The sequence below is a fragment of the Leucoraja erinacea genome, chromosome 37 (assembly GCF_028641065.1).
Source record: "Leucoraja erinacea ecotype New England chromosome 37, Leri_hhj_1, whole genome shotgun sequence".
NCBI classification, from domain to species: Eukaryota; Metazoa; Chordata; class Chondrichthyes; order Rajiformes; family Rajidae; genus Leucoraja; species Leucoraja erinaceus.
Window position 1 is genome coordinate 1,259,274 of NC_073413.1, and position 24,119 is coordinate 1,283,392.

General features: G+C 50.8%; 1 protein-coding gene across 1 annotated transcript; it reads left to right on the forward strand.

Annotated features, from left to right (window-relative positions):
• Positions 1-471: 471 nt before the first annotated feature.
• Positions 472-23,806, forward strand: LOC129713738 (platelet-derived growth factor subunit B-like). The gene is made up of 8 exons (XM_055663003.1): positions 472-938; positions 1,934-1,991; positions 13,773-13,862; positions 16,459-16,643; positions 16,936-16,944; positions 19,381-19,504; positions 20,876-21,014; positions 22,606-23,806. The coding sequence occupies exons 1-7, from the start codon at positions 885-887 to the stop codon at positions 20,989-20,991; spliced, it is 636 nt and encodes a 211-aa protein (XP_055518978.1). The 5' UTR covers positions 472-884; the 3' UTR covers positions 20,992-21,014; positions 22,606-23,806.
• The last annotated feature ends 313 nt before the right edge of the window (positions 23,807-24,119 follow it).

The window sequence follows — 24,119 nt, forward strand, 5'->3', positions numbered from 1 at the left end:
AGGGGGGCTGTCAGACGCTGTCCCGCCGCCCTCCGGCTAGACTTTCCATCGGCGGCAAGGTCACGCCTTCCCTTCATGTGGACCGCGGGACGGGGAATCCCCGCGACATGCGCATTCACCCGACACACCTCCTACAGCCCCGCATATAAGCACAGGAGGAAGCGCCGGGAGAGGCGATCGCTGGTGGCTGAGACAGACACACACACACTCACACACAGATAGATAGATAAAGATAGAGAGTTGGGAGAAAGGGAGAGAAAGAGAGAGACGAAGAAATACGCAAATAGAGAGAGTGAGACAGAGACAGAGAGAAAGATAGAGAGAGAGATAGTGGGACAGAGAGAAAGACAGAGGGAGAGACACACACACACACACACAGAGGGAGAGAGAGACACACACACACAGACAGGGACAGAGACAGGCAGGGAGAGAGAGAGAGACAGACAGAGGGAGAGAGAGACAGGGACAGAGAGGGAGACACACACACACAGGGAGACACACACACACAGAGGGATAGAAAGAGACAGGGACACACACACACACATAGATAGAGAGACACTCAGACAGGGAAAGGGAGAGAAAGAGGGATAGAGAGGAACAGAGAGAGACTGACCCACACGGAGCAGGTTGGACACACACACACACACACACGGTCAACACGAACAGAGACAGAGTTCACCCACAGACACAGAGTTATCTGTCACGGGCTGCCGGAGGAGTGTGTGCAGCAGCGGGCGAGTTGTCTACCTGTGTCCCGGAGCGGCAGTGGAGGGCGTGGAGTGGAGCGGAGCGGAGAGGAGAGGAGAGGAGAGGAGGGAGAGAGGGAGCCGGGCATCCCGGGGCGATGAGCCGGTGTGGCGCTGCGCTGTGAGCGGGGACCTACCATGAATCTGGGCGTCGCGTTGTTCGCCCTGTGGCACCTGTGGCCGGAGACTGAGGTGAGCGGGGGGTCACTGCCAGGGTCCGGGGTCAAACGGAGGGTCGTGGGGTCGGGGTTAAAGTCCGTCAGGGTTCAGGGCTGAAGGGGTGGGGGGTCCCTCGCACCTGGGTCCCGGACTAGACTGGGAGTTCGTCCCATCGAGGCGATGCTAGCTCTCAGAGCAACCCCCCCTCCCCACTAACATTACCTGTAATCTATTCTTCCCCACGTTTCCACCGACCCCCACCCACCCCATCCAATTTCGACCCCACACCGGGGCCAATAGATCCTGGGGGTTTGGGAATGTGGGAAGAAACCGGAGCACTCGGGAGTTATGTTCGTGGATGCGTGGGGTCGTGCAAACTGGGCACACGTGTACACAGACAGACACACGGACACAGAGAGAGACAGAGAGACACAGAGAGAGACAGAGAGAAACAGAGAGAGAGAGACAGAGAGAGAGAGAGAGAGACAGAGAGAGGTAGACAGAGATACAGAGAGTGAGGCAGACAGAGCGAGAGAGACACACAGAGAGACAGAGAGAGACAGAGAGAGGTAGACAGAGATAGAGAGAGAGAGAGACAGAGAGAGGTAGAGAGAGATACAGAGAGTGAGACAGACAGAGCGAGAGAGACACAGAGAGAGAGAGACAGAGAGAGAGAAAAGAGAAAAAGAGAAAGAAGCACCCCCCCCCACACACACACACACACACACACCGACAGACAGAGAGAGAGAGATAGAGAGAGAAAAACACAGAGAGAGAAAAATAGAGACACGGCCAAACACACACACACAGACAGACAGAGAGAGAGAGACACACACACACACAGACACAGAGAGACACACACACACAGACACAGACACACACACACACACACACACACACACAGACACACACACAGACACAGACACGCACGGCACAGCATCGAAGGTGGGGTCGACCCGGGTGTCGGGAGCTGCAGGTCCGGTGGCCGTGGGAAGTTGCCTGACCACGCGTGTTTCTCTCCCTCACAGGGCGACTGGATGCCCCGTGAACAGAACCAGCGGAGCTTCCCCCTGCCCTGGACACTGGGTAAATACTGACACATTGCGGCATCGGTACCCTGTCGTGGTTGGGGGCGGGAGAGTCGCTGCCTAACAGCACCGGAGACCCGGGTTCGATCCCGACTACGGGCGCTGTCTGTACGGAGTTTGTGTACCTTCTCCCTGTGACCGCGTGGGTTTTCTCCGGGTGCCCCGGTTTCCTCCCACACGCCAAAGATTGTAGGTTAATTGGCTTCTGTGAAAGGCCACTGGTGTGTGTGTGGGATACAACTAGTGTGGACAGCATACAAAATGCTGGAGTAACTCAGCGGGTCAGACAGCATGAGGTCTGGAGAAACGGAATAGATGATGTTTTGGGTCGAGACTCGGTGGGCCGAACGGCCTGTTTCCATGCAGGTTGTGGCCAATATCCAAGCCATTGAAGGTGTGACGGGGGAATCTGAACACAGTTATCTAATGGAGGTTTTGGACTGTATTCCTTGGAGCGCAGGAGGCTTATAGAGAAAAATCGATAAGAGTGTGTAGAAAATCGATAGTGATAGACTGTTAGAGCTCTGGCTGCTTGGGTATATGGAACAAGCTGCCAGAGGAGGTAGTGGACGCAGATACTATAAGAGCATTTAAAAGACACTTGGACAGGTACATAGTCAGCAAAGGTTTAGAGGGATGTGGGCCATCTCTGGCAAATGGGACCAGGGTAGATGGGACATCTTGGTCAGCATGGACAATCATGAACATTGGAAAAAATGTTCCCAATGTTGGGCGAGTCCAGAACCAGGGGCCACAGTCTTCGAATAAAGGGGAGGTCATTTAAGACTGAGGTGAGAAAAAACGTTTTCACCCAGAGTGTTGTGAATTTGTGGAATTCCCTGCCGCAGAGGGCAGTGGAGGCCAAGTCAATGGATGGATTTAAGAGCGAGTTAGATAGAGCTCTAGGGGCTAGTGGAGTCAAGGGATATGGGGAGAAGGCAGGCACGGGTTATTGATAGGGGACGATCAGCCATGATCACAATGAATGGCGGTGCTGGCTCGAAGGGCCGAATGGCCTCCTCCTGCACCTATTTTCTATGTTTCTATCTGGGCCGAAGGGCTGTCGGACTCTCAGGATGCAGATGAACAGAGGGACAATGGTCTGACTTTAGAGATACATCGCGTAATCAGGCCCTTCAGCCTTCCGAGCCCATACTGACCAGCAATCACCCCGTACACTAGCACTATCTTGCACGCTAGGGACAATTTTATTGTGGCCAATTAACCTACAAACCCATGTGCCTGTGGATAGTGGGAGGAAACCGGAGCACCTGTAGAAAACCCACGTGGTCACAGGATGAAGGTACAAACTCTGTACAGACAGCACCCATAGTCAGGATGGAACCCGGGTCTCTGGCGCTGTGAGGCAGCAACTCTACCGCTGTCTAGCACTACTGCAGTGTCTCACTGCATGAAGGTTTGATTTTAGAAAAGAGGAAGTGTGTTGTTACAATTGTGAGCTCACACCTGGAGTACTGTGCACAGTTTTGCTTCTCTTGTTTAAGAGAGACTATGTACTGGCGTTGGAGGCAGTCCAAAAGAGATTGACTAGGCTGATTCCCAGGCTAAGGGAGTTTCCTATCACAAGTGGCTAAAGACATTGTGGAGCAGCGCAAGTGGTTGAGCTGTTGCCTCAAAGCGCCGGATCTGCTGGTTCGATCCTAACTTTGGATTCTGTGTCTGTGTGGCGTTTGCATGTCCTCCCTGACAGCATGGGTTTTCTCCAGATGCTCTGGTTTGTTCCCACATTCCAAAGACGTGCGGGATTTTAAATTATTTGGCCCGCTGTAAACTATCCCTAGAGTGGATGGGAAAGTGGGTTAGTATAGAACTAGTGTGAACTAGTTCAATGGTCGGTGGGCCAAAGGGCCTGTTTTCATGCTGTATCTTTCAATCAAGTGGAAGTCTAATAACAATGAGAATAAGACGGTTAGATTGAGTAAATACCTCATCTAATTCACAGAAGGTAGGCAAGAAAAGCTGGAGAAACTCAGCGGGTGAGGCAGTATCAATGGAGCGAAGGAATAGGCAACGTTTCGGGTCGAGACCATTCTTCCAATATCTTTCAGTGTGATGATTTGAGACCCACCAAAATATTCTACAGATCGACAGGAAAAGCTGGAGTAACTCAGTACTGGAGTACTCCACCTTTCCATTCAAGTGGAGTACTCCCTTTAAACCAGTATCTGCAGTCCCTTCCTACAAAATACGCTGCAGACCAGGTAGCATCTGTGGAGCAAGAAACAGACACTATTTCAGGTTGATGTCCCTTCGTTAGAGCGATTAACCTGAAACATTAATTCTGCTTCCCCTTCCACAGATGCCACTTGACCGACTGTGTGTTTCCTGCATTTTCTGATTTTGTTTCAGATTTTCAGCATCTGCAGGTTTTTTTGTCATGCAATGAAGTGTTAGCTATCTCCTCAGTTTAGCGTGGTTTAATGATGGACAATGTCAACGATGTCCGCAGCCGGTGAATGAATGAAAAATGATATAGTTGTTTTGAGGAAAATCTAATAACAAATGTAGAATGTGGTGATGTTTGTGTGAAGTAGACTGTGATAATTGTGCTGCTTGTGGTTGGAGCAGAATTAGGCCATTCGGCCCATCAAGCCTACTCCGCCATTGAATCATGGCTGATATATGTTGTTTAAGAAGGAACTGCAGATGCTGGAAAATCGAAGGTACACAAAAATGCTGGCGAAACTAAGTCTGAAGAAGGGTTTCGGCCCGAAACGTTGCCTATTTCCTTCGCTCCATAGTTGCTGCTGCACCCGCTGAGTTTCTCCAGCATTTCTGTGTACCATGGCTGATCTATCTCTCCTTCCTAACACCATTCTCCTGCCTTCTCCCCATAACCTTTAAAAATATCCATTGACTTGGCTTCCACAGCCTTATGTGGCAAAGAATTCCACAAATTCACCATCCTCTGACTAAAGAAATTCCTCCTCGCTCATCTACTTCCGAAAGGTACATCCTTTATATTCTGAGCCTATGACCTCTGGTCCTAGACTTTCCCACCAGTGGAAGCATCCTCTCCACATCCACTCACTCCAGGCCATTATGGGTGTACTCTTGCAAGCTACAAAGTGCTGGAGTAACTCAGCTGGTCAGGCAACATCTGTGGCGGGAATGGATAGGCGATGTTTCGGGGGGGGGGGGGGGGGGGGGGGGGGGGTACAGGGGGGATGGCCACACTCTTCATATCCAACCCAGCTGTGCCTGTTGACAGGATCTTGTGCTGCTCTTTGAGCTTGTACATCGGCTGGGATAGGAAAGGCCGTGCAGCCCCCTGGCCTTTTGGGAGTGGACTAACGGGGAAAATTGCGGGGAGGTCTTTGGAAGAGCGCCCCATTGAGCAAGAGTGAGACATTTGCATTGACAAGGGAGGGGGAGGGAGAGGAGGTGTGTGCGTGCAACTGTGCAACCTCAGGCTAAGAGACTAAAGGGCCTGTCCCACTTGGGCGTAATTTGCGCGCAAAGATTTTGTACATCTCGAAATCCTGGGGAGCCACGCGCGACCGCGCATCACTGCCTATGTCACCACGCGCCAGGCGCGCATCACGTGCGTGTCACAACGCGTGCGTCGTGAAGCGTAAATGATGTCGCATAAATTACACGCCAATGACAGCCAAGTGGGACAGGCCCTTCAGTGCCCCTCACGGATCCCAGAACGCCAACCCTGTTTCTGGGTTGCCTTTCGCCGGATAGTTGGACTAAGAGGAGGCAGTGAGGTGTGAATGAGCCGCACCGGCCCTGCAGACAGATGGGGGCCTCCACCGCCCTCCAGGGCAAGGGTGCACCAAACGCATTCTTTTTATGAGTTCCACAATGACATTTCAATTCTTGCCTGTTGTGTCTGCCAGCTATTCCAACCCCGAGCTCAGCTGCTATCTAAGAAGGCCCAGTGTTTCCTGGAATTGTCTGAAAGTCCAAAACGACTCTGGCAAGTCTACACTCCCCTCCTTGCAGTCTAACGGCAAGCCATCACGTGAGGCAGCTGAGCTGCCCATGTCTCTAGGCTCTGTCCCACCATTGTTGAATGCCAAGCTCCCTCTTGTTTTTCAAATACAATGCATCTGCTTCTAAATATAGGCGGCCTGTGTTAACATTCCACTGTCCCAACCAGGGTGGAATTTGCCAAATAGTTTCCTGATCGTTTGTGTTTCCAATTGTCTGAAACATTCAAATGCACAAAGTTTCTTTCTTTCGCCTGCGCGGCTGACCTTCAGATTAACATTTCTGCTCCTTGAGTCTGACACCATTAACATTTCAGTCTGCTCAGTCTTTATTCATGTCATTAACACTTGGAATGCCAGGCGTGTGTACGCCTCTTCCTTTGGTGCTTGCTTAATGGGGAAGGGCCATTTGATCGCAGTTCTGGCACTTTGAACGTCTGCAGTGATCAGTCTGAGGGAGGGTCCTGACCCGAAACGTCGCCTAAACATTCCCGCTACAGGCGCTGCCTGACCCGCTGAGTTACTCCAGTACTTTGTGTTTTGTTCCAATTCCAAAAATCCCACCAGGATTTGTTATCCCATCATATTTTGTTCCAGTTTCAAATATCCCATCTCTGCGTTCCCTCCTTAGTTCCCATCCCCCTCGTCCCCCCCCCCTCCCTAAGGTCCCCCCCCCTCCCCCTAAGGTCCCCCCTTCCTTAATGTCCCCCCTTCCCCCCCCCTCTCCTTAATGTTATCCCTTCCTTAAGGTCCCCCCCCTCTCCCTAATGTCCCCCTGTCCTTAACGTCCCCCCCCTAACGTCCCCCCTTCCTAAGGTCCCCCCTTCCTTAATGTCCCCCCCTCCTTGTCCCCCCTCTCCTTAAGGTCCCCCCTTCCTTAAAAAGTCCTTAATGTCCCCCCTTCCTTAAAGTCCCCCCTCTCCTTAATGTCCCCCCCTGCTTATTGTCCCCCCTTCCCCCCCTCTCCTTAAGGTCCCCCCTTCCTTAAGGTCCTCCCCTCCCCTCCATAAGGTCCCCCCCTCCCTAAGGTCCCTTAAGGTCCCCCCTTCCTTAAGGTCCCCCCTTCCTTAAGGTCCCCCCTTCCTTAAGGTCCCCCCTCTCCTTAAGGTCCCCCCCCCTAAGGTTCTTAAGTTCCCCCCTCTCTTTAAGGTCCCCCCTCTATTTAAGATCCCCCCTCCTCTTAAGGTTCTGATCCCCCCTTCCTTCCTCCTGCCCCCCCCCCTCCTCCTCCCCCTCCTGTTGAACGCTGCAGCCTGTGCCAACCAAGGTTTTGCCCCTCTGCCCCAGCACTTCCTCTAGTGCCTTGGTGTCAGTGTTTGCTCATGGGTCAACCCTGACATTTGGCTACATGAGAAGAATCGGACAGATTGTTGATTGTTGATGCGACTGTTTCCCTCCCATCATCTTCTGACCCCACTCTCACCGCCTGTACAACAATCACATTCAGGAGCCCGATCCCCACTTGCTCAGTCTCCCTCCGACTTGTACTCCCCCTCCTTTGCAGCTGCGCCCCCTGGGATTAACCCCTGGGTTCCCGGGAAGAATTTGCTTTGATCAACTTTGTCAAGTGCCTTTTGTAAATTGAAGATGAGGGGAAATTGGTGTTTGTTAAAAAGCACACACACACTGATTACAGACAACGGGGGCAGGTGTTTCAATGCAGAGAGCTAGGAAAGAATAACAAGACATTGGTGACTTCATACAGTCCACAGGCTGACAGATCATCAGAAATTGTAAAGGGGCAGGGTGCAAATTGGGCAGCAGCTGTGTGGCTGCAGAGTCTGTCACCAGGATTCATGTTTGAAGCAGAAATATTGTCAAAATTAAGGTTTGGTTAGATCGGTCGATCAGGTGATGGGGTTGGAGTGAATGGGAGGGGCAAGGCAAGCCAGACAACTCCTTGTGTGTTGGTCACACAAGTGGATCTACAATCACGTGTTACAATTGTTCCACTCTCTTAAATCTCTACTCTGAGAGCAGCATCCCTTGAGGGGGCTGTCCCACTTTCCCGAGTTATTCACGAATTCCCCCGAGTTTTCCCCTTGATTCAAACTCGCAGAATGTCCGTAACAAGTCCGTAGATATATCGTAGCGGCTCGTTATGCCAGCCTTAGGTACTCGTGGCATCAGGTAAGTCGGGACGTTTTTTCCAGCCCGATAAAAAATGTCCACGAGTAAAAAAAATGGTCGGGATGAAAGAAATTGCAACTTTTTACTCGTAAGGAAGGCATCGGAATTGTCGTGGGAATTCGTAGACAAACGCGTAGGAGTTTGTGACCATACTCGTAGGAGTTCGTAGATTGCCACCATCTTGATTTTTTTTTTTATTTTTTTTTGAATTAAGTCGTGAAAGTGGGACAGGCCCTTTACTTTAACTATCCTCTTCTTAATCTACTCCCTTTATCATGTATCTGTACACAGGCTGTGGATACCTGTATCTGTCGAAGGCTCGATTGTAATCATGTATTGCCTTTCCGCTGACTGGTTAGCACACAACAAAAGCTTTTTGTTTACCTCGGTACTCTTGACAATAGTTTAGTTTGGTTTAGAGATCCGGTAGGCGGCGCGACTCTGGTCAGCAGCGGCCTCTGCAGCCTGTCCGCGTTTTTATTATTTTTTGTCTGTGTTTTAATGTAGTTTTTGTTATTTTATGTTGGGGTGTGTGTGTGTGTGTGGGGGGCGGGGGTGGGGGTGGGAGGGGGGGGGGAAACTTTTGAATCTCTCCCTGCACTGGAGACCCGACCTTTCCTCGTCGGGTCTCGGTTGTCGTTGAGGCCACAACGAGGAGCGGCCTCCAACAGGAAGAAGACCGGGGACTCGGGTGCCGACTCACCTCACCGTCGCGGAGCTGGCCGAGACCGGAGCGGGTGGAGCGGTGGAGGAGCGCTGATGCTGCTGCTGCTGCGGCCCGACCTCCGGAGATTGGGAGGCTGCTGCTGCGGGTCTGTGGACGACGGCGCCGGGAGCCCGCGGCTCCCTGGAGGGAGACCGCTTTTCGGGGCTCCTGCAACGGCGACTTCTCCCGCCCGAGTTGCGGGGTCGAAGAGCTCCTGGAGCGGGGCCTACATCACTGCCCCGCGCGGCTGGAATGGCCGCGGGACTGTGCGAGCGCACGCCGGGGTCTTTAACACCAAGACCCGGTGTGCGACCTCGCACCCCCCGGCGTGGCTTTAATGGCCGCGGGACAATCGCCATCGCCAGCCGGGGGCTTTGACTTTGACTCTGACATCGGGGGGGGGGGAGAGTGCAGTGGAGAGATAAGTTTTTTTGGCCTTCCATCACAGCTATGTGATGGATGTTTATGTAAAATGTAATTGTGTTGTGTCTGGGGTCTATTTGTGTGTAATGTATGGCTGCAGAAACGGCATTTCATTTGGACCTCCAGGGGTCCAAATGACAAATAAATAGACTATTGACTATTGACTATTGAGATACAGCGCAGAAACATAGAAACACAGAAACATAGAAAATAGGTGCAGGAGTAGGCCATTCGGCCCTTCGAGCCTGCACCGCCATTCAATATGATCCTGGCTGATCATCCAACTCAGTATCCTGTACCTTCTTCTCTCCATACCCCCTGATCCCTTTAGCCACAAGGGCCACATCTAACTCCCTCTTAGATCCAGCCAATGAACTGGCCTCAACATACCTTCTGTGGCAGAGAATTCCACAGATTCACCACTCTCTATGTAAACAATTATTTTCTCATCTCGGTCCTAAAAGATTTCCTCCTTATCCTTAAACTGTGACCCCTTGTTCTGGACTTCCCCAACATCGGGAATAATCTTCCTGCATCTAGCCTGTCCAACCCCTTAAGAATTTTGTAAGTTTCTATAAGATCCCCCCTCAATCTTCTAAATTCTAGCGAGTACAAGCCGAGTCTATCCAGTCTTTCTTCATATGAAAGTCATGCCATCCCAGGAATCAGTCTGGTGAATCTTCTCTGTACTCCCTCTATGGCAAGAATGTCTTTCCTCAGATTAGGAGACCAAAACTGAGGAAACAGGCCCTTCAGCCCACCCAGTCCGTGCGAACCAGTGATCCCTGTACACTAACATGCTACACACACTATGGACAGTGTACAATTTTACCAAAGCCAATTAACCTACAAACTTGTACGTCTCTGGTGTGTGGGGGGAAACCGGAGCACCAGGAGAAATCCCACGCAGTCACGGGGAGAACGTGCAAACTCCGTGCAGACAGCACCCGTGGTCAGGATCGAATCCGGGCCTCTGGCGCTGTAAGGCAGCGACTCTACTGCTGCGCCACTGTGCATTCCCCACAAATAAACTAACTAATCCTAAAGGCGTTTAAGCATGCCCAGAACTTTCTCCTGAAGACTAAAAATAAAGAACCGCAGATGCTGAAAATCTGAGATTAAAAAAATAAATACTCAGCAGATCAGGCAGCTCCCAGGAAAATTAAAACGAGTGGACATTTCAGGTAGAGAAGCTTTAGTCAATATGGTTCGATTGAAAGATCACCCACATGAGATGTTAGATCTGTTCTATCCGCAGATGCCACCTGATCCATGTGAGTGTTTCCGCCAAATTCTGTACCAAGAAAGCAATCGCATAACTAGCTCGCAGGCTCTCTCTGCCTGAAAACTGTGATGCTCGAGTCTTAATTGAAAATTTAACCTGAGATTGATAGATTTTTTTTAGGTTGAGTAGGCATTATGGACCATCTGTAATCCATAGACAATGGACAATAGACAATGGGTGCAGGAGTAGGCCATTCGGCCCTTTGAGCCAAACACTGCTGAAGAAGGGTCTCGACCCGAAATGTTGCCTTTTCCCTTCGCACCATAGATGCTGCCTCACCCGCTGAGTTTCTCCAGCATTTTTGTCTACCAAAACACCACATCTATTTCTTGGACTCAAAGTCTTCCCTGGGAGACTTTGACTCCAAGACTGAGTGGCGCAGAGCCTGGAGAGATGCCAGCACCAACAACGGAGAGGTCATCACACACCCCATAGTGAACCCACCGGGTTTTGACCTCAATAGACAATAGGTGCACGAGTAGGCCATTCGGCCCTTCGAGCCAGCACCGCCATTCAATGTGATCATGGCTGATCATCCCCAATCAATACCCCGTTCCTGCCTCCTCCCCGTATCCCCTGACTCCGCTATCTTTAAGAGCCCTATCTAGCTCTCTCTTGAAAGCATCCAGAGAACCTGCCTCCACTGCCCTCTGAGGCAGAGAATTCCACAGACTCACCACTCTCAAACAGAAAGATGGTCCAGGTTTGATGGGCTGAGTAACATCTAGTTCTTTCATAGAAACCACACTGATAACCACCTGGTTAGATCATTCTCAACGTTTCCTAACTCCATTGGATATACTTTGAGTTCCTTTCACTGATTTTACCGTCAGCTGGAACACTAATCTGCACTATTATTTATTTTCCCTTTTGCACTACCTGTTGTAACTCGTGGATGATATTATTCGACTGGATAGCACGCTAAAGGGCATGTCCCACTTTGATGACTTAATTCACGACCTCTGCTGAGTTTGCCCTTGACTCATGCTCACAGCAAGGTCGGTAGGAGGTCGTAGCAGGCCGTGATACTAGTCGTAGGTACTCGTGGCATCAAGTAGATCGGGGCGTTTTTTCAACATGATGAAAAATGTCCACGAGTAAAAAAGGTCGTGAATTAGGTCGTGAAAGTGGGACAGGCCCTTAATGGAAGTCTTTCATTGTGTCTCAGTACACGTGACAATAATAAGCTAATTCTAATACCAACTTAGCTGCAGACCAAGACTTGTAATCTCTCCAAATCCATGTGATTATGGAGATAAAATGACCAGGCTGAGTTATTCTTGGCATTTCACACTTTATTCCTCTGGAAGATGATGTGGCCCAAGAGGTTTCATGAGATGTGGAGGCGAGCCATTGATAGTAGCAATGGGACACCAGCTGTGGGTAACTGGGTCCTGGTATTGAGACCTGTGAGACACTTCACTTATGTAATTGGATCGCAGGGTAGTCTGTATTTAGCACGGGAGGTCAGCTATGGAAACTGGTGCTGTTTGAGGAATCAGACATTGACTTCTTGAGCACCTCTTGATTCCTTCGCTTGCAGCTGTTCCCTCAGCAACAGTTCCCTCAGCAAGCGCTGGAATTTGCAACTTTCAGATGTTCTGAAAGGTTTGGTACCTTCATGCAGGGTGAATGTGACTGACAATGAGACGGGGGCTTCTTGCGGAGTTAACGTTTCAGGTTGACGACCTGTCACCAGAACCGAAGATAGACACAAAGTGCTGGAGTAACTCAGCGGGTCAGGCAGCATCTCTGGAGAAAAAGAAAGGCTGACGTTTCAGGTTGGGACATTTTTTTCCTCTGATGCAAAATTTTCTCCAAGAATGCTGCCTGACCCGCTGAATCACTCCAGCGTAAACCAGCATCTGCAGCTCCTTTCTACACATTTCATCAGAACCGTACAGACTATGGAGGTCCTCGACCTGAAACGTCAACTCATTATCTCCTTCCAGTGAGCTGCCTGATCTGCTGAGCATTTCCAGCTCTTTCTATTTTTATCTCGGCTTTTCAGCATCTGCAGGGACACGGGGGAGGCAGTTCTGTTGGGTTGTGGACTGGGACATCATTTTCTAAATCCAACATCAGTGTTTTATGTCCTGGCCATCTCCCTCCCACAGGTGATTCTTTATAAAGTAGATCTCAGGCTGAAGAAGGGTCTCGACCTGAAACGTCACCTATTCCTTCTCTCCAGAAATGTTGCCTGACCCGCTGCGTTACTCCAGCGCTTTGTATCTATCTCTGTATTAACCTGTTCTGAATAGACCCAAGCCAAGGAATTTTATGAGCGTGTAAATCACATTATAGATTGTCTTAAACGAGCCTGCTTCATCCATCCCAACTATCTCCTTCTCCCGTTTTGATCCAGCCTCCCTTAACATGTATCCTCCTGTTATCCCCAACCTCTCCATGTGTTGGTGAGTTCCCCATTCTCTGCAGAAAGAAATCTCTCCTGAAGTCCAGTGAAATCCAACAAGGAATATCTCTTGTTCCTCGTGACCCTTGCACCCTCCCTCCCTCCACCCCTCCCCCACCCTAGTCGTCGTACTAGTTTCACTGTCGCCCTACTTAGTTTCACTCTATCACCTTCCCCACAGCCAACAATTGACCATTGTGGGCTCCACCTTTCCTTGACCACCCTTGCTGACTGTGATTTGTTCATTGGCACGCCTTTCATTAATTATTTTCATTGTACCCTTTCAGTCCCTCATTTCCCTCTCCCTCAGCCTGAAGAGTGATCTCGACCAGAAACGTCATCTATTCCTTTGCTCTAAAGATGCTGCCTGACCCACTGAGTTACTCCAGCTTTTTGTGTCTGTCCAGGAATATCTTTTTGTCCTAAAGTCTGGTCGTAAATCATATAACCATGTCATTTTGTGTGTTGTGTGTGAGTCTATGTGCCTGTGAATGCTTCTGGAAGCAAGATTATCATTGTACCACCCATGACAATATGACTTGACACCTTATACATGAGAATAACCTTGACTTGACTTGATTGGGGCAGCGCATTGTTCCAAAAATATCTGGGCACAATTCCAAACCTCTAACCAGTGTCAAGTTTATTTTCCTTTATGTGGTTCTTGGTGTTAACTTCCACACAGAAATTACATTAAGCAAGCTTCCAATTAAAAAATAATAATAACATTCTACTTTTTTTTAGATTGCTTGCAAATAATTCATACAAGTCCTCAGCGAACTGGCTGACCTGAAAAGTGAATAATGTTATGAAATCTGGTGTCTGGGTGGGTGTGACTAACTCTGGCGTGCGTTTGGTTTCAGACAGGAATGGCACAGATCCCAATGAGCTTGGCTTGTTCTCTACGAACGAGGGGGTCCACCGACACGCCCCACGTGTGACTCGCAGTACAGGTGAGGGAACCTTCTGTATCCCCAAGGTGGGCTGTGTAGAGTCACACAGCACGGAAACAGGCCCTTCGGCCCATCGCGTCCATGCCCCATCTAAGCTAGTCCCCCGTGCCTGTATATATATCCCTCCAAAACCTTACCATATAACCATATAACAATTACAGCACGGAAACAGGCCATCTCGGCCCTACAAGTCCGTGCCGAACAACTTTTTTTCCCTTAGTCCCACCTGCCTGCACTCATACCATAACCCTCCATTCCCTTCTCATCCATATCCCTATCCAATTTATTTTTAAATGATACCAACGAACCTGCCTCCACCACTTCCACTGGAAGCTCATTCCACACCGCTACCACTCTCTGAGTAAAGAAGTTCCCCCTCATATTACCCCTAAACTTCAGTCCCTTAATTCTGAAGTCATGTCCTCTTGTTTGAATCTTCCCTATTCTCAAAGGGAAAAGCTTGTCCACATCAACTCTGTCTATCCCTCTCATCATTTTAAAGACCTCTATCAGGTCCCCCCTTAACCTTCTGCGCTCCAGAGAATAAAGACCTAACTTATTCAACCTTTCTCTGTAACTTAGTTGTTGAAACCCAGGCAACATTCTAGTAAATCTCATCTGTACTCCCTCTATTTTGTTGACATCCTTCCTATAATTGGGCGATCAAAATTGTACACCATACTCCAGATTTGGTCTCACCAATGCCTTGTACAATTTTAACATTACATCCCAGCTTCTATACTCAATGCTCTTACCATCCAAGTACACTCCCCGAGTGTATTTTAAATGCTGAAATAGTATCTTCCTCAACTGCCTCCTCAGGCAGCTTGAATGTGCAGGAAGGAACTGCAGATGCTGGTTTACGTCGATGGAAGACACAAACTGCTGGAGTAACTCAGCGGGTCTGGCACCGTCTCTGGCGAACAGGAATAGGTGACGTTTCGGATCGAGACCGTCTTTCAGAATGAGGGTCCCGACATGAAAGAAGTCTGAAGAAGGGTCTCGACCCGAAACGTCACCTATTTCCTTCGCTCCATAGATGCTACCTCACCCGCTGAGTTTCTCCAACATTTTTTGTCTGTCCCGATATGAAACGTCACCCATTCCTTTTCCCCAGAGATGCTACCTGACCCAGCACTCTCTGCGTGAAAATGTTGCCCCTCAGCTTGGTATTAAATCTTTTCCCTCTCACCTGGAACCTGTGTCCTCTTGTTCTTGATTCCCTTGACCCTAGGTAAAAGACTGCGCATTCACCCTATCTATTCCCCCCCCGTGGTTTTAAGGGCCTATCTTGGTGGGACTTGGTCTCGTGTTCAGGGTCTACGGATCATTCCAGCTATCAGTCCGTGAACAGCCATTATCAGAAGATAGACACAAAAATGCTGGAGTAACTCAGCGGGACAGGCAGCATCTCTGGAGAGAGCAGTGGGTGATGTTTTGGGTCGAGGCCCTTTTTCAGACCCAAAACGTCACCCATTCCTTCTCTCCAGAGATGATGATGCCAGCTTTTTGTGTCTCTCTTCGGTTTAGACCGGTATCTGCAGTTCCTTCCTGCATTAGCCATTCTCCCGTCCACCCAGTCTCCAAAGAGTGCAATTTAAAGCACATTGCAATCCCAACCCTGCCCCACTCATCCCCTGATCAATAAAGCTCTCTCCTCCTCCCCCTGCCCAGCCCCTCCTGTAGACCCTCAAACCCTGGTTCATCAGTGCCACCCTGGTGAAACCTCGACCAAATGCAGGCAAATGGGACCAGCTTCGATGGGGCATCTTGGTCAGCATAGACCAGTTGGGCCGAAGGGCCTGTGCCCATGCGGTGTGACTATGACTCAACCTGAAGCTCAGGGATTCCTACATCTTCACCTTTACAGACTCTAAGCTGGGGTAGGAGGGTTAATGAAAGAGGATCTTAAGGTGCGGGGTATTAGGTGTGAGGTTAGAGGGGAGTGAGGTCATCAATACTTCTTGACTACAAGGACAATAGACAATAGGTGCAGGAGTAGGCCATTCGGCCCTTCGAGCCAGCACCGCCATTCAATGTGATCATGGCTGATCATCCCCAATCAGTTCTCCGTTCCTGCCTTCTCCCCATATCCCCTGACTCCGCCATCTTTAAGAGCCCTATCTAACTCTCTCTTGAAAGTATCCAGAGAACCTGCCTCCACCGCCCATTGAGGCAGAGAATTCCACCCTCACCACTCTCTGCGAGAAAAAAGTGTTTCCTCGTCTCCGTTCTAAATGGCTTACTCCTTATGGTGGTGGAGGTAGATACGAAGGTGGGGTTTCAGAGGCTTTTAGCTAGGCCCATGGTTATGCAGGGAATGGAGGGCGATGGATCACGTGCAGAGGAGATTAGTCTAGCCTGGCATTGTGTTGAGAACAGGCATTGTGGGCTGAAGGGCCTGTTGCTGTGCTGTACTATGTTCCATGAGCTGGGTCTGTCGATGTGTGTGTGAAGCCACCCCTCCCCCCATTGCCTTGGTGGTCTCTGAGACAGCGGGAGGCCTAGCGTGCCCTGGTTCAGGCAAGCGAGGGGCAGGGATAGGCGCTGCCTTGTGGGCCCTCTCTCATGGTGATCCGCTCTGTTCCTCTAACAGTGGTGGAGATTGCAAAGCCCGCCCAGTGCAAGGTGCGACCAGAGGTGATGGAGATCACACGGAGCATGGTGGATCCCACCAAGGCTAACTTCTACCTGTGGCCGAGCTGCGTGGAGGTCCAGCGCTGCTCGGGGTGCTGCACCATCAAGAACTACAAGTGCCAGCCGACCAAGGTTCAGAGCGACGTGTGCGGGTGAGCACTGGCTGGGGGTGGGGGGGGGGGGGGGGGGGGGGGGGGGGGGGGGGGGGGGGGGGGGGATCGGGGGGATCGTGTGGGGTGGGGACGCCCAGGTGGGGGGGGGGGCTTTGAGGTTGGAGGGAATCGGAGGCCAGTGGTCAGTGCGCCATAGAGGGCTGGATAGATGTTGGATGTTTTAGTGGATGTCTTTTTTTTTTTACTGTTTTTATGTCCACTATGGTGTAGTTTGAAGTTGCCATGTACAAACCAGAGTTGTCTAAACGGCTTTATAAATAAAGTATATTAGAGTGGGAAGGCCTAAAAACCAGACGGCACAACCTCAGAATAAAAGGACGTACCTTTAGACAGGAGATGAGGAGGAATTTCTTTCATCAGAGGGTGGTGAATCTGTGGAATCTTTGCCACAGACAACTGTGGAGGCCAAGTCAGTGGACATTTTTAAGGCAGAGATTGACAGATTTTTGATTAGTAAGGGTGTTGGGGTTATGAGGGGAAGGCAGGAGAATGGGGGTCTATAGGGTCAGCCATGATTGAATGGCGGAGTAGACTTGATGGGCCGAATGGCCTCATTCTGCTCCTAGGACCTATGAACTGAAAGACAACACGTTGAGATTAATGGTGTTGCTGCAAACCGTGTGGGTTTTCTCCTGGTGCTCGGGTTTCCGCCCACATCGCAACTTTGTAGGTTCTCTGTAAATTGCCCCTAGTGTGTCGAGAATGGATGCCGAGAGTGGTAAGGTAGAACCAGTGTGAACGGGTGATCGATGGTCGGCATGGGCTCGATGGGTCAATGGCCGTGTTTCTATGCTGTATCCCCTATTTTCTATGTTTCTATACTGAATGGATTCAAGAGAGAGTTAGATAGAGGCTAGTGGCTAGTGGAATCGAGGGATATGGGGAGAAGGCAGGCACGGGTTATTGATAGGGGACGATCAGCCATGATCACAATGAATGGCGGTGCTGGCTCGAAGGGCCGTATGGCCTCCTCCTGCACCTATTGTCTATGTTTCTCTCTTTCAATCAATCAATCAAAGTAGAAGCAGATTCTTTGGAGTTTGGATGACTACGAGATCCCAAAGGGGCCATGACAAGGTAGACATTGAGACGTTGCCATTTGTGGGCTAATTTCAAATTAAGGGATATGGTAGATAGATACAAAATGCTGGCGGAATTCAGCGGGTCAGGCAGCATCTCTGGAGAAAATCACTGGTGACGTTTCGGGTCGAGACCCTTGTTCAGACTGAGAGTCAAGGGAGAGGGAAAATAGAGGTATGAAAAGGTACAGAACAAATGAGGCCCGGCATCGACGACCAACTAAAGGTGGAGCCCACAATGGTCCATTGTTGGCCATGGAAGAGGTGATAATGAAGGGATATGAAAAGTGAAACAGAATATGGTTACAGGGCAGGCAAAAATGCTGGATAAACTCAGCGGGTGAGGCAGCATCTATGGAGAGAAGGAATAGGTGACGTTTCGGGTCGAGACCCTTCTTCAACCTGATGTGGGGGTGGGGGGGGGCGGGAAGAAGAAAGGAAGAGGCGGAGACAGTGGGCTGTGGGAAGGTGGAGGGGAAAGAGGGAGAAAGCAAGGACTATCTGAAATTGGAGAATTCAATGTTCATATCGTTGGGGTGTAAATGGCTGATCGTCCCACCAAAATACGAGGTGCTGTTCCTCCAATTTGCACTGGGCCTCACTCTGGCAATGGAGGAGGCCTGGCCAAAGCTGAGGTGTATAAGAATTTCTTCTCACAGAGGGTGATGAATCTCTGAAGTTCTCTAACCCAGAGTGTTGTGAAGGCGATATCATTAAGGGGCCTTGAAGAGGAACAGGATCAAATAACTGTGAGCTAGCTGTGCGCAATTGGCAGAGAAGAGATGAGGTCAGAAACAGATCAGCCGTGATCATATTGAATGGTGGCACAGGCACGAGGGGCCGAATGGCCCACTTCCTGCTCCTTATGTACGCTGACCATCGGGGAATAGTGACCCAGGCTGTGTCTCTATGGCTTCTTCACACCTCGCCCCTCGCTGATCAGCAAAGCAAAAATAACCGGAACTAAATCGGAACGCAGGTCAAGGGTCAGTCATATTGGTCCTGGAAATTCCGAGCATTTTTCCGCAATTAACCGAGAGGGTTGCTGGCGAGTGGCGAGACTCTGGCTGGACCGTGGATGAGTGACAGGCTTCATGCTTTGTGCAGTGTGTAGGGACAGCTCCAGGCTCTCTGTATCCATGGAGAAAGTGCAAGGCCTTGCCTTCAGGGCCTTCAGACAAAGGCTCTTGGGATGATTTTTTTTTAAGGACACAAAGTGCTGGAGTAACTCTGCAGTCAGGCAGCATCTATTGAGAACATGGATAGGCAAAGTTTTGTGGCGGGACCCTTCTTTAGAAGAAGGGTTTCGGCCCGAAACGTTGCCTATTTCCTTCGCTCCATAGATGCTGCTGCACCCGCTGAGTTTCTCCAGCACTTCGATTTTCCAGCATCTGCAGTTCCTTCTTAAACCCTTCTTTAGATCCTGAAATGTCACCTACTCATGTTCTCTGGAGATGTTGCCTGACCCGCTGAGTTACTCCAGCATTCTGTTCTTTTTTTGTGTGATAAAAACGAGCATCTGCAGTTCCTTGTGTCTATGTTCTTGGGATGATATTGGTCACAGACCGTTGGGAGGCTGTTGGCTTGCTGTGGTTTTTGGGACTCAACGTTGCCCCTCTTATCCCACAGTTTGTGAAGAAGGTGTTTAAGCGGAGGGGCATCGTGTCCAAGACGGCAGTGATAGTCCTTCACGATCACGTCGAGTGCAAGTGCATGACTGCAGCTCAGTTAGCAGACTCCCAGGACAGAGAAGGTGAGTGTCCAACATCTTACGCCCCTGTCACACGTAGGCCGGGTTTCGGCCTGTATGGTCGTGAGTCGTCTCCTCAGTCGGCCAAAGAGTTTTTCAGGTCACCGCTGGATTTCGAAATGTTGAAAACTTTTCGGTGACTATAGGCGACATTGGTAGCTTGACTTCTCCTGACGTAGGTGAGGTCGTAGGTTGTTGCCAGGATGACATCAGTTGTTGCTGGTGCTGACTTCTGGTTTTCTTGTTGTTAAAGTAATGATTCTATTTCAAATTTTACGTCGAAGGGGGGGGGGTCCAGTTGCCCTTTTTTGGCGACCTGCTACAACTATGACAGTTGCCGAAAAGTAGCCTAAGTGGGACAGGCCCAATAGCTTACACTGGGCCTCAGCTAACAAGGAATCAGTGGGTGTGGAGGATGGGTGCCCTTGTTACCTTTGGGTCAAACAGTGGACACTTACTGAGGGTCAGGGTAAGGTTTTGGTTTCCCACCTTAGGTGGTGGCAGCTGGTTTTATCTTGGATTCGGGCAATGGGTCTCTGAGCAGGCTCGGGATGACTCGATGGACGGGGTGATTCGGGCGGTGGGGTACCTGGGCTTTTAGACAATAGACAATAGACAATAGATGCAGGAGTAGGCCATTTGGCCCTTCGAGCCAGCACCGCCATTCAATGTGATCCTGGCTGATCACCCCCAATCAGTACCCCGTTCCTGCCTTCTCCCCATATCCCCTGACTCCGCTATTTTTAAGAGCCCTATCTATCTCTCTCTTGAAAGTATCCAGAGAACCGGCCTCCGCCGTCCTCTGAGGCAGAGAATGCCACAGACTCACCACTCTCTGTGAGAAAAAGTGTTTCCTCATCTCCGTTCCAAATGACTTACCCCCTATTTTTAAACTGCGGCCCCTGGTTCTGGACTCCCCCTTAACAATCTTATATGTTTCAATGAGATGCCCTCTCATCCTTCTAAACTCCAGAGTGTACAAGCCCAGCTGCTCCATTCTCTCAGCATATGACAGTCCCGCCATCCCGGGAATCAACCTTGTAAACCTACGCTGCACTCCCTCAATAGCAAGAATGTCCTTCCTCAAATTAGGGGACCATAATTGCACACAATACTCCAGGTCTTTTACTCCTGGTGTCGGGGTGGTCTGGCTAGTGTGTGTGGGGTCCGACCAGTGTGCGTCTGGGGTCCGGCAGGTGGTGGTCTGGGGTCTGGCCAGTGGGTGTGTGGGCTTTGGCCGGTGGGAGTCTGGAGAGTGGGACGCCCAGGTTAATTTGCGGAAGATCTTGCCGAGAGTGACTCGGGCAGGTTGCGCACGAGGGGGGGAGGGGGGCTCTGTGGGTTTGGAGCCTGATGTGTATCCCTTCTCCACAGCGTTCCTGGCCTCTCCCGCCCCCACCATCGCCCTGGCCCGCAAATACAGCAGCAGCAAACGGAAACATCGGAAGTTCAAACTCTTTGATGGGAAGAAGGGAATTCACCAAACATAGAGGAGCCCAGCCACCGGATTCAGGTGAGAGCTGTGGGCATCGCACTGGGGCAGGAGAGGTGGGGTGCGAGCGGTTCGAGGGGGGAGGCATTCGAAGGGGTTGGGACAGGGAGGGAGGACTCAGCTTGGGGAGGGAGGGATGTGTGGGGCGGAGGTTGGAGGAGAAGTTTGGGCTGGGGCAGTGTGTGTGTGTGTGTGTGTGTGTGTGTGTGTGTGTGTGTGTGTGTGTGTGTGTGTGTGTGTGTGTGTGTGTGTGTGTGTGTGTGTGTGTGTGTGTGTGTGTGTGTGTGTGTGTGTGTGTGTGTGTGTGTGTGTGTGCAGGTGAGGGTGTGTGTGTGTGTGTGTGTGCGCAGGTGAGGGTGTGTGCAGTGGGGAAGAAGGGGTGGTAAGGAGGTGTGAGCCGAGAGAGCCTGCAGGTGTGGACTGGGGCGGGAGGAGTAGACTGGGGCTGAGGAGGTGTGGGCTGCGGTGGGTTGAGATTAGGGAGTGAGTGGGCTTGGGTTAGGGGGACGGAGAGAGGTGTGAACAGTGAGGGTAGAGATGGGCCCGGGCTGGGGCTGAGGAAAGTGTGGGCTGAGGCAGGTTGAGAAAGGCAGACTAGTTTCAGGGGGAGGAAGAGAGGATGCTTTGAGGATGCAGGGTGACCTGGACAGGTTGGATGAGCGGGCAGATGCATGGCAGATGCAGTTTAATGTGGATTTGTGTGAGGTTATCCACTTTGGTAGCAAAAACAGAAAGGCAAATTATTATCTAAATGGTGTCAAGTTGGGAAAAGGGGAAGTACAACGGGATCTGGGGGTCCTTGTTCATCAGTCACTGAAAGTAAGCATACAGGTACAGCAGGCAGTGAAGAAAGCAAAAGTGAAGAAAGCAAAAGAGGTCCTCCTGCAGTTGTACAGAGCCCTAGTGAGACCACACCTGGAGTATTGTGTGCAGTTTTGGTCCCCTAATTTGAGGAAGAACATTCTTGCTATTGAGGGAGTGCAGCGTAGGTTTACAAGGTTAATTCCCGGGATTGCGGGACTGTCATATGCTGAGAGAATGGAGCAGCTGGGCTTGTACACTCTGGAGTTTAGAAGGATGAGAAGTGTTCTTATTGAAACATATAAGATTATGAAGGGTTTGGACACGCTAGAGGCAGGAAACATGTTCCCAATGTTGGGGGAGTCCAGAACCAGGGGCCACAGTTTAAGAATAAGGGGTAAGCCATTTGGAACGGAGACGAGGAAACACTTTTTCACACAGAGAGTTGTGAGTCTGTGGAATTCTCTGCCTCGGAGGAGTCCGGTTCTCTGGATACTTTCAAAGGAGAGCTAGATAGGGCTCTTAAAGATAGCGGAGTCAGGGGATATGGGGAGAAGGCAGGAACAGGATACTGATTGGGGATGATCAGCCATAATCACATTGAATGGTGGTAGTGGATCAAAGAGGCCTACTGCTGCACCTATTGTCCATTGTTGTAAGGGAGAGAGGTGTGGGCTAGGAGTCCAAGGAATGGTCTGGGACAGCGATAGATGGGGAGGGAGTGGAACATTGTGGAGCGGGCTTGTGGTGGGTGTTTGGGTCCGCTGCTTTGATACCTATCCTGTACTCTGTATCCCGTCTCTGCCTCCAGGTATCTTTTGTCCGAGCAGCCCCGGGAACGGTGTGATGTGATATGCTGTAGTCTGTGATGGACCTCCCATTCACAGCCAACAGGGAAATGATTGACGACCTCTGGCGACCCTCGTGGAACCGATGGAAAGGCTAAATCCCGGAGCACTGTGCACTAAAAAGACCAAACAATGACTTTTACCAAATATCTCACGAGTAATGACCACTGGATTTGTTGAGCGGAGACTGTAGCCGTCCAGCTTTGGGCCTGTGAGGTCCCTTGATGAGGAGGGGTCTGTTGGGATCTGCGTTGGGACACTGCTCTTTGCACTGTATATTTTGCTATTTTATTTTCGTTGATGTTTTATGACGTCTCATGTTTGTTACTGTCCGTGGAGTGAAGAGGACATCTGGAGTCTAGGCCTACTGCTGGGGTCTGACTTGGCCAGTCTGTGTAGCATTTGAATGGGGAGGTTGGGGGGTGTCCTGGCAGCTCCATCCTATACAACAGCACGGCAGGCTTCATCCCCAGCTCAGGGCCCTTCACCACAGCCATTGACGCAGGCACGGGCAAGGTCGCCTCTCAGGCTCCCCCGAGTCAGAGATGGACCCACAGCCCCCCTGCCTCTGACATTGAATGGCTCCAGCAATATTATAAACCCACCCTCATTGCCCCAGACCCGAAACAACCACTATCCATGTCCTCCAGAGATGCTGCCTGACCCACTGAGTTACTCCAGCACTTGGCGTCTTTTTAAAAAAAAACCTGCATCTGCAGTTCCTTGTGTCTACATCTTGCTGGGTTCCAGGAGTCTGGAGTTTAACGGGTGGAGCCTGAGAGACGGGCTGGGGGCAGGCCAGACGGGGGGGGTTTGGTGATGAAGTGAAGCCACCCTGAGGCAAGGGTGTGTGGGGACCCAACAATCCCACTCCCTGGAACCCTGCCACTTCCTCCTCCATCTGACAGCAGCCTGCTCCTGCTTGTCTTGTCTACACACAGCCACAGCTCAGGGCCTGGAGTCTGTGCTGGTGATCAACCGGTGCAACAGAAGAAGGGTCTCGACCCCGAAACGTCCCAAGTCTGAAGAAGGGTCCCGACCTCGAAACGTCCCAAGTCTGAAGAAGGGTCCCGACCCCGAAACGTCCCAAGTCTGAAGAAGGGTCCCGACCTCGAAACGTCCCAAGTCTGAAGAAGGGTCCCGACCCCGAAACGTCACCTATTCCTTATCCGCTGAGTCATGGGCCTGTCCGACTTGCCGATTTTTTTTTAGGCAACTGCCGGCAACTGCCGGCAACTGTCACAGTCGCGGCAGGTCGCCGAAAAACCGGCGGCAACCTACGTCATCCAGGCGACAACCTACCACGGTACCTACGCCAGGAGAAGTCAAGCTACGCTCATTGGCGTCAATCCCCTATCGCCGAAAATGTTGAATATTTAGCGGCAACCAGAAAGACGCTATGACATATTTGCGCGGCTGAGGAGACGACTCCCGGCGATCGCCAGCGAACACGTGGTGATAAACTAGTCGCCTGTAG